We start from the raw sequence: 10,611 nt of genomic DNA, 5'->3' as shown, positions 1-10,611 counted from the left end.
GAGTTGTTCACACACGTCAAGCAACTGGGCACCTGAGGGACGCTCCCCTCGGATCCCCGCACTGTCACTGTCGAGGTGTGTCCACCTACTGTCGAACCCAACATACCACATCCGTCACATTATGGTGGAGACCCTGGATCATGCAGTCAATTCATTCATCAGTGTAGTTTGATTTATTGATTTATTTGTTTTATTTATTTATTTATTTATTTTAACCATCAACCCTCCACCCACTCCCATGATAGTTCTAAAGTCACATTTGTCATGAGTCTATTGACTGGCCAGGCTAGTTCTTGGGCTAGGGCCGTGAGCAACGCGCGACCGGAACTTCGGTCGCCCTTCTCCGAATTTCTTGCTGATTTTCATCGTGTGTTTCACCACCCAGTTCCAGGACAGGAGGCCAAAAGACAACTGCTCGAGTTTAACCAGGGTAGTCGGTCTGTGGCTGACTATTCCCTCAAGTTTTGTATATGAGAGATGGAAAGTGGTTTTGACAAGCGCGCAATGCAACATTTTCCGTCATGGACCAAGTCCCTCCCTCAAGGATGAGATGGCGGTTCACGAGACGGCAACTAACCCTGAGGAATTCATTATTTTTGCTATCCGTCCGGAGAATCACATGATGGGGAGACACCTGGAATGTGGGCAGGAGTACACCGAGCAACATCAGACACCCTCAGTGACAGCAGAAGGCGATTGCTCTGAGACTCACTGAACACTTCAGTTGGACAATACCAAAAACCTGAAAAGACTTCAACCCCATGGCGGGTGTCAGCTTATGGGAAAATATGTAAAGTTATGACCATTGTAGATTCCGTTACCAAAACATGTTTTGTAGATCTGTGTTTCAAAGAAGAGATGGTGTCCAATTGAAGAGCGAAGGCCAATTAATTGGGTATTTGACCCAGACGAGCGTCTCCTGGTGGACGTTAAACATATCACCGGTCCTATTCAGTTAAGACTCTCAGACACACATTTTGAATAGAGGAGGTTTCTGGTCATACCCTCTCATGTGGCGCTGGTTGCGTTTGCCATGGCTAAGAAACCATAACCTGGACTTTTACTGGAACAGACCCACCTTGGAGAGTTGGGGTACATTCGGTCATGATTACTGCCTGAAATCAGCATAGGTAGGGTGCTGTCCACCTGTCTACAACTCCTCTTCCTCATTGTCCAAGAGTTGCCAAGGACCTGATACTCTTTCTGGACTCCACGACCCGGAGGCCGCGACTTGTCCCTGTTCCGGCGGCGCACACTCTGCGGCCGCAACTCGCCTCTGCTCCGGCGGCGCACGTCTCACGGACACCACCTGTCTCTGCTCTGGTAGCGCACACCCTGCTGCCACCACCTTATCGGACTTGTCACTACGTCATACCTTCAACTCATCCAAACCCTTGAAACCAGGTAGTCCGCCCGGAGGCATCCATTGTAGTGGGGTGGGGGGTTTACGGTGATGATCCTGTCCTGTTTGCTTTGTTTTTCCAGTCTCCAGCTGGGGAGTGGCTGCACCTGTCTGTAATCATGCCTCGTAACCAGCTGCTTTTAAAGATTCTGCCACGCCAACAACTCGCTGTCAAATTTTTCGACTCTTGTCACCAAGTGCCTCATTATTTGAGACATTTTTGCCTCTTAGTTTCTCGGCAAGTTTTTGTATTTGTGTTTTTTCTTGGAAGTAGTTATTTATTTTTTAATATTATTGTGTATTGTATCCTTATCCTTTAAGCGACAAGCAATTTACGATTTTCTTGTTCCTTGTCTTGCAAGCATTTTTGGTTTATTTTGCTTTTTCCTGGTTATTTGTTATCACAGTCTTTCCTTGTATTTTGTCGGTCCTGCGTTTTGTAAATAAACATTTTTGTTACCTATCTTTGTTTATGTGGTCCAATCTCATCCAGTTTATTCTAGAGACATAACATTTCCCCCTCATAGATACAATATGATTCAAAATATGGTTTAATTCGTGTTTAACTGAGAGCGTGTCCACAGTTTCTTCCCCACAAAAAAGTCTTTGCTGTGTTATAAAACCAGCACAAAAAGCATAGCAAAACCTGCCCCCCCCCCACACCCCCACAGCAAAACCAGCATATTCTGTGAGCACCTAAATTAATCTATGATGGAGTGTTTTCAACAGGGTTGAATTGGATTTTCAGAAGAAAAAAAAAAGCGCCATAATTAACACTCGATCACGCAGTATGGAGGCCCTCTCTGATTTGCTTCATTATTTCGATGTCAGATTAATTGAACTTTTGAAGGTGTTGTTCATCTGAAGGTATTTCGATGTCAGATTAATTGAACTTTTGAAGGTGTTGTTCATCTGAAGGTTTACATTTCAGTGGGGTTTTGTGTGTGGCCCTCACAGATTTGGCATGGTAGCACAGCCTGGATTTTTTTTAGGGGGGATTCAGCCAGCAAAGCTGATTTTACTTCGCAATGTGAAATATGATAGGAATGTCATGAATGAGAAAACAAAAGAACAGAAAGAAGAAATTAGTCCGCCTTTAGAAATCTGCCATTTTGGCTCAAAACTAACATTTTGTGTCATTTTGATTATCTTATTAAAAATTATGAAAATTATATAATGTTGAAATGTCTAAAAATAAACACTCAATGAAAATCACCAAAAAAAACAACTTAAGTAGAGATCTGAATCAACTGAGCCACTGATATTTCATTTGGTAGTTTCAAAAATACAATTGTGAAATTTCTTATACATTTCAGTTATTTTTGCACCCATTTCTGAGTGGCTGAGAGGCCTTGAGTTGAGTTGAAGTAGCCGTAATGATAGCTTCCTTAACCCCCGTGCAATGCAGGTACACTTCATGTACACTTGACATGCGTTGTGTTGCAAAAACGAATGCATGCCATGCATGGGTTTTAAACCTGTGGCATGCATTCGTTTTTGCAACACAACGCATGTCAAGTGTACATGAAGTGTACCTGCATTGCACGGGGGTTTTAAACATGCAGGTACTTTATGACTGGACTTAAAAAAACCCAACAACAAAAACAACAACAACAAAATGTTTATGGTCCATATGCAGTATAAAAGAAATTGAGGATGCTTGGTGGGATTCACTATGACCATATAGTTTGAGTTATTAGCATTCAAACTTTGAGATCACTTTTCCAGTAGGCACACCTGATTAAATGTCCAGTCAGTCCATATCATGCATAATACACGTCTCAGCCAACTCCATCCCTGTCCCCCCATGCAGAATATGTTTGGGGAGAAACCACCGATCCCAGAATACAAGGTAGCGGCCATCCAGAAGTCGCGCTTCATCCTGCTCCACTATGGCACCTTCAAGGCCGGGTGGGACTGGCTGATCCTACTGGCTACCTTCTATGTGGCCGTCACCGTGCCCTATAATGTTTGTTTCACTGTGGTGGGTGGACGAGATGAAGGCAACGCCCCCAGAAGCCCCCCCAGCGTCAGTGACATCCTGGTGGAAATCTTATTCATGCTAGGTAAGATCCTAGAAGGACTCTTCTGGAAGTTTCTCTGCACAGCACTGGCGAAATATAGCAGATGGTTATTTGTTAATGTTTGACAGGCAATTTATCAGTTGTCAGCTCACGATAATGGCCCAAATGCTAGTTATGGTAACATATACGGTATTGTTAAATTGACTAACAGCGGCTGTACTAATAGAACAAGGAATACATTGATACCTTGACTGCAGTGCCGCAACTTATGAGTTTTTGGAACAATGAGCCATCGCTTGGTCAATTTATTTAAATTTTTTTTTTTGCTTTGTGTTATGAGCCAAATTTTAATCAGAAGCAAGCTGCAAATACACCACCACTAGAGTGAAGCGAAAAAAAGGTCAGCTAACTTCGCTCATGCATTTTACGCTTTAAACGTGGCAAAAATTCAGTCACACAAATACATAATAAACAATTGCATTCATGGCTCTGACTGTCTACTAAGCCCCCTAAAATATTTACTTATTACACTGCAACAATGCACAATATAAAATATTGTTGTTGTAGTTGTTTATTTATAAAGCCAAACGTCCCCAAATTTTTTTGTGACAGTTCCCACGTAAGACATCCTCATGCATAATTGGGATTGAAGCAAAAAAAAAAAAAAAAAAAAGATTAAAAATATCACTCACCACTAGCTCCTCTTCATTAAGCCTAGTCATATGCCGTATTCCGACAAGCGTTACGACAGTAATGTCACCGTAAAGCATCATGGTATTGGTGCAATGTCCTGCAGCTGATGAAAAAAGTTGTCATTGTCTGCACAGTATTGGAAATAATTATCTGGCGATGAAACATCACTTTGCATCGCTGCCCTTGATGTTCTGTTCCTTGGTCATGATGCCGCTGGTATGACTCTATTAAGGCTGGTTGTGATCGGGCTTGCCAAAGCTAGCGATATGATGCTAACACTGATTCATGTCTCTTTTATCGTATACCTGTTGCATTTTTTTTTTTGTTTTGTCATCACATCCTGGGTTGTTTTGGAGATTAAGTTCTTTGTCATTTTTGGGCCATTTTTAGTAGCTGATTCCTGGAGATTTTGGCCTGTTTGGGCCCCTGTCTGAAGGTAGGTGGTAGCCCGTGACAGGGGAACACTGGCTCCGGGTAACCATTAATGTCGAACCCTGTCAGGGCTAAAATGAAGACAACATGAATAAAGCGAAACCTGATTTATTCTTGCTGAAAATTCAAACAAAGCTGCCTATTACATAATTATATTGATGTGCAAACTTTGCTGGAGAACCTCACACCATTATTTTATTTATTTATTTATTTATTTTAATGACAAACTTGATTCATTAGCATTACTCCATCTAAGATCCAAGGTCCATTTGATGTCTTCTGTTGCCCATTTTATTGCAAGATTGTTTAAAAAAAAAAAAACACACACTCCAAATTGCCTATAGATGTTTGGGCTGGCTCTTGACTAGGGTGGTCCATTTTGGAAAAGTTTGTCGGATTCGTCGGGCCGGGTCGGAAATCTTGTCGATACTATGACACAAGGATGTGTGCAAAATTTTATTCCGATCGGATAATTTTATCCCGTCCCGCAGAGCGACCAAAGTTTCCCCTATGGAAAGAATGTTACGGGGCTGAATGGTAGTACGGTTTCTCCCGTACAGTAAGGATTTTGTTTTGCTCAGTTCGCACTTGTAATAATTCAAAGACGGAAGACAGGAACGCATGTATTGCAACAAAGGCAACCGTGGTTATCCTTCAACACTGGTGAGATTGTTGGTCCATGTTAACTGGTCCATCTGTCTATCTGTCCATCTGTCTATAATGTCCATCAACACTAGTGACACTGTTAGACCGCAAAAAAAACGAAATCCGCCGTGCGTGCCATCCCATGCCTACTTCGCGCACGGGTGCAACGCCCGGTGTCGCTCCACGACCTGCAGAAGGTGCTGTCGCTGTTCCTCGTCGCGCGTAATGGCGCCGCAGAACGCGCTGATGAGGGCGACGCCCCTCTCCGCAAAGTCGTTCACCACCCGTAGGTGACGAGCGCGCCGACGAGCCGTGGTGAAGTCGTCCCTCTCTGACCACTCGGCCGGATCGACGTTGAGGAAATCGTGGCCGGCTCCGAGGGCGGTGATGAGGCCGACAGAGTTGGTCGTCGCAAACGACGCCAGCGAACGCTGCTCCACTGCCTCGAGGGCGACGTGGGCACGGCGAGGCGGGTTCTTCTCGCCCAGCCGCTCCTGCATGGCGCTGGCTATAGCCCGCTTCTCCTCGACCGCCGTCGCCTCGTCGAAGAGGGAGGAGTACACATGTTCACCCTATTGAGACCAGTTGTTATGGTGGAAACTTTGGCCGCTTTGCGGGACAGGAAAATATCATCAGATCGGAATGAAATTTTGCACAGAACCTTGTACCATAGTATCGACAAGAATTCCGACCCGGCCCGACGAATCCGACAAACTTTTTTTTTTGCCATGAAAATGTGGACCACCCTACTCTTGACACATGAACAAAAGCCGACGATATGGATGAATCGTACATAATATATGCCATGACTCTTGTTGAAATTAGATGGAAACACACCCCTATTCATCTGATGGCCTGTATAATAACCCTTGACCTCTTTGTAACAACTCGCTTGATCTTGTAAGAACAAATGGGAGAACACTAGGAGCTCTCCAAAGTGCCCCTTTCTGGATATATTACATTTATAACTTGACCAACCACAATAGTTGTTGGTCATCATCTGTTCCGCTGTGGTAGATACAAAGAAACTGCACATCTCATGAGTCCCATCATCAGTCATCCTTAAGTTTCTTGATACAAAGAAAAGTTTTTAATGAGTGATTTGCAGCAGAGAGGAAGGATATGAGCCATTTGCTACTGAACATTATGTCTGATGGCTTGAGTAATTTCCTAGAGAATAACTGGCCTGTTTGTCCCTCGTCTAAGTGACGGAAATGTGAACCATTGCCCATGGGAGCCCAATTGTTCTTAATGCAAAACGTGGGTACGCCATCTCTCAATCAAATTACACTTGCCACCCACAACAGTTAAATAGCGGACCCCTGTCAGTCTATAAGCCATTTATTGGAACTTACTGGCCAGTGTTGGGTATCAACATTTTCTATAATGTAATGAGAAATGTCCTCGTTATAGCTAATGTGTATTTTTGACAAGTTATAGCTGCAGCCTTTAAATATTTATACGTTTTGGTTTTGTGTGGAGCGTGTGTATACTATCTATTAATTGTTTGTAAGAACGTTTATTTCTTTTCCACTTTCATTGTTTTGCCTCATTTTTTATCCGCAGACATTGTGCTGAACTTTCGAACCACCTTCGTGAGCACATCAGGTCAGGTGGTATACGACGCCCGCTCCATCTGCGTTCACTACGTCACCACCTGGCTCTTTGTGGACCTCATCGCTGCCCTCCCCTTTGACCTACTCTATGCCTTCAACGTCAGTGTGGTGAGTCTTGTCTCTGATGTTTCCTGACCTCATAACTCTAACAACAATTAGTGTACCATCGTCCACCTGAGTGTGACATTTGTATTCTCGTTCTTGTCTTTATATAATTCCAGGCATGTCAAAAACCACATAAACATGACATTACAAATAATAACAGTCAACACACCTATTAATACATTTCCTACACATACCTTTTCAACATCCCAGAAAAGGGGTAGGAAGAAGTACAATTTATTTCATCCTACCCCTACTCCAATATTCATTAATTACCAAAAACGATGATGATCCTGACTCCAGTCTCACATATCAATGTCACAAACAATAGGTTTATGTTTTCAAAAACTATACCGCCGACACCCCGCAAACCTGCATCCCAAGTACCATCATGTTTACAATGTGAAGTACCTGAAAACATTACCCCATATTTTCAGCCCTATACCGAGTGAAAATAATCAGTCTGAGCCGTTTCCTGAACAGATTCATGCTTGGATAGGGTTTCAGCTCATCACTAAGTCCAAAACTTCACACCACGGACTGGAATGCAAACGCTCTTCATGGTTGTTCCAACAATCCGGGCTCTAATGTTTTTTCCTGTAATTATAAGCTCTCTCTCGATTGGTGAAAAGTTGATGTAAATTACTGCTTATCCGGGTTTGGGTCGCGAAAGCAGCAGCTTCAGCAGGGAACCCCAGACTTCCCTCTCCCCAACCACGTCTTCCAACTCTTCCAGAGGGATCCCAAGGAGTTCCCAGGCTAGCCGAGAGATATAGTCTCTCCAGTGTGTCTTTGGTTGTCAACGGGGCCTCCAAGCAGTGGGACACGCCCCGAGGCATCCATGAGGCATCATGATCAGATGCCTAAGCCACCTCATCTGGCTCCTCTCAACATGGAGGAGCGGGTACTCAATTCTGAGTCCCTCTCGGATGACAGAGCTTCTCACCCTATCTCTAAGGGAGAGCCCGGAAACCCTGCAGAGGAAACTAATTTTGGCCCCTTGTGTCCGGGACCTTGTTTTTTTGATCATGACCAGAGGGTAGGAACGTAAATTGACAAGTAAATCAAGAGCTTCACCCTTCGGCTCAGCTCTTTCTTCACAACGACAGACCAATACAGAGTCCGCGTCACAGCAGACTCTGCCCCGATCCGCCTGTTGATCTCACGCTCCAACATACATACACTTGTGAACAAGAACTCAAGATACTTAAACTCCTCCACTTGGGGCCGGATCTCATCCCGGACCTGAAGAGGACACTCCACCCTTTTCGGACTGTGGACCATTGCCTCAGATTTGGAGGTGTTGATTTTTATCCCGACCACTTGACACTCGGCTGCCAAATGCTTCAGTGAGAGTTGGAGATCACGATTTGAAGCCAACAGTACCATGTCCATGCATCCATCCATCCATTTTCTATTGCGCTTGTCCTCGCAAGGATGTCCTCACGTGTCTGAGATGTCCTGCAGCAAACATTCATCTGAGAGATTGTTGACATGCCTGTAGGTGCTGATGTTTTGGTTACTCATTGGAGTTCAGATGGGGTCATCAGTTAATGGTTACTCTATAGTCACCACTCTTTAAATTTTATTTTTATTTATTAATGGTGTTTTGCAAATTTGAGGAATGAATTGCACCGCATCCCTTGCAGTACTTTGGAGTGCACCTGTTGAAGACTGTGCGTCTGCTTCGCCTGCTGCGGCTGCTGCAGAAGTTGGAACGTTACTCCCAGTACAGCGCCGTAGTCCTCACTCTGCTTATGTCCATGTTCGCCTTGCTGGCCCACTGGATGGCTTGCGTCTGGTACTTCATCGGACGCAGGGAGATCGAGAGTCCGGGATCCTGGGACATTGGTGAGTAGACCTCGGACACTGTACAGTATGGAAGACATTTTTTTTTTTTTTTTTTTGCTTTCACAATCCCAAAAAATCAGCACACAACCACTCGACGTTCATCACATAAGTCAAAGCTGGGCAACTTAAATGCTGCCACAATTTTTCATCATTGCTACTCAGGGCTCACATAGGACCACAGACTTCCCCCGATGTGCGAGAAAAATACAGTTTTAGACATGGATATGGTGCAAAATACTGTATGTGCTCTCAACATAGTCATTTATTCGTACAATACATTTCTCAATGCATGTATAAAAGCTCAATTATTCTCATCCAGCAACAAAGGATTTGAAGCAAACAACAAACAAAAGGTGATTTTTTTTCCCTCCCAGTGCACAGGGCTGTCATGCACAAAAATTACAATTCAAGGACCACACAAAACAGCTGAATACCATAGCATCAGTGTAATTTCAATCTAATATTGTTTTTTTTAACATGTGAATATACAGCACCTGATATGAACTAGCAAACTAAAGTGCCTTTCTTCAGTAGCTGCTGTTTGAGCCTTGGGGCAGCAATGAGCTCTATTCATCATAAAATGCACATTCATCTTGTTCCTTGTTCCCAAAATAGACCTGTACAAGTATTTCTTTCACACTACAGCTCTCCAATGATTGCAGTGAAGTTCCAGTCTTTGGGACACAGTATTTCAGTACCATTGGACAGTTATCGATGCTTTCGCTTCCTTTTAGGGATATTCAATGACACTTTTTTTCAGACCGATAGCAGTGTGAATATTTACTACATAAGTTTGCACCTATACAGAAACCGATGCCACTAGCACTTTGGACAGATTGATGCTTTTTTTTTTTTGTTTGTTTTTTTTTGGGGGGGGGGTGTTGGATTCACCAATGGTTAGTTTAGTTTAATAACTCTCATCAAAGTTTGAACTTGTTTCTGGATGCTTTGCACAACCACAGTCTGAAAATCTAACTCAAAAAACTACAAAATATAGGTACATGCAGGTCCCAAAAAAGTCAGCAACCGATGAGCATAGCTTTCTGTAGAATACGAATGGGTGATTAAAAGCGCAATTTTACCTGGCCTGCATCAAGAGAAAAAATAGACCTTATGACTGCACTGAATAATAACAACATCCTATTTTTCTCAATTGATGAAAGCAGGAAAATTTGTAAAGTAAGTATATGCATGACATGCAAAAATGCAGAATGTCATTATACCACCCAATGGAGAATAAACATGTACATTTTGGTAGCAACACATAAATAATGCATTATAAGGGCTCTATTTTTGTAGACAGTGCATGTGCACTCGGCGTAAAAACTGCAACGTCTTCATTTTCGTACTGGGGAAAGTCTAGTTTACCGTGTTTGGAAATTTGCTCTGTGCCATCCTGGGCATTCCGGCGGACTGAAGGCATTTTCTTTTAAACGCCCACCTGACCGATTGGTGACTGAAAGTTGACTAGACCTTGGACCAGCTTGGAGCAGCTCTAAGTCATGGCGCAGGTGGTGTAATGCGATTTTGGTGTGTGTGATCGAGGCGCAAACAACGATTCTGAGTTCTGCTGCCCTGTGTGGTAGATATAATTGAATTTCATTCATACATATGACAACAGCGTGCATGAATCACTAATAAATCAACTAATTGAAGACATCATTATGATCATCATCAGATATATATTTTAAAACACCTACCTGGGCCGCGGAACAGCTATGCGGATGGAGGGGTGGAAGGCGGTCTCCAAATGCCCACTTCAGAGCAGTTTTGTGATCGCCCTGGGTAACTTTACATCATCTACCCATGAAGGTCTGATTGCAGTTCCTTATAAATACGCTTTGCG

General features: G+C 43.4%; 1 protein-coding gene across 1 annotated transcript in view; it reads left to right on the top strand.

The window, feature by feature from the left end:
* kcnh3 (potassium voltage-gated channel, subfamily H (eag-related), member 3) overlaps positions 1-10,611 on the top strand; it is a 115,838-nt gene that overhangs the window by 82,338 nt on the left and 22,889 nt on the right. The window contains exons 5-7 of the mRNA XM_019867726.1: positions 3,216-3,468; positions 6,763-6,920; positions 8,564-8,765. Of these exons, the coding sequence (XP_019723285.1) occupies positions 3,216-3,468; positions 6,763-6,920; positions 8,564-8,765 (613 nt within the window). The remainder of the gene's footprint in view (positions 1-3,215; positions 3,469-6,762; positions 6,921-8,563; positions 8,766-10,611) is intronic.

This window comes from Hippocampus comes, unplaced genomic scaffold (assembly GCF_001891065.2).
Source record: "Hippocampus comes isolate QL1 unplaced genomic scaffold, H_comes_QL1_v1.1 scaffold27, whole genome shotgun sequence".
In the NCBI taxonomy this organism is placed as follows: domain Eukaryota; kingdom Metazoa; phylum Chordata; class Actinopteri; order Syngnathiformes; family Syngnathidae; genus Hippocampus; species Hippocampus comes.
Note: the sequence above shows the minus strand (reverse complement) of the source record. Positions and strands in the feature narration are given on the sequence as shown.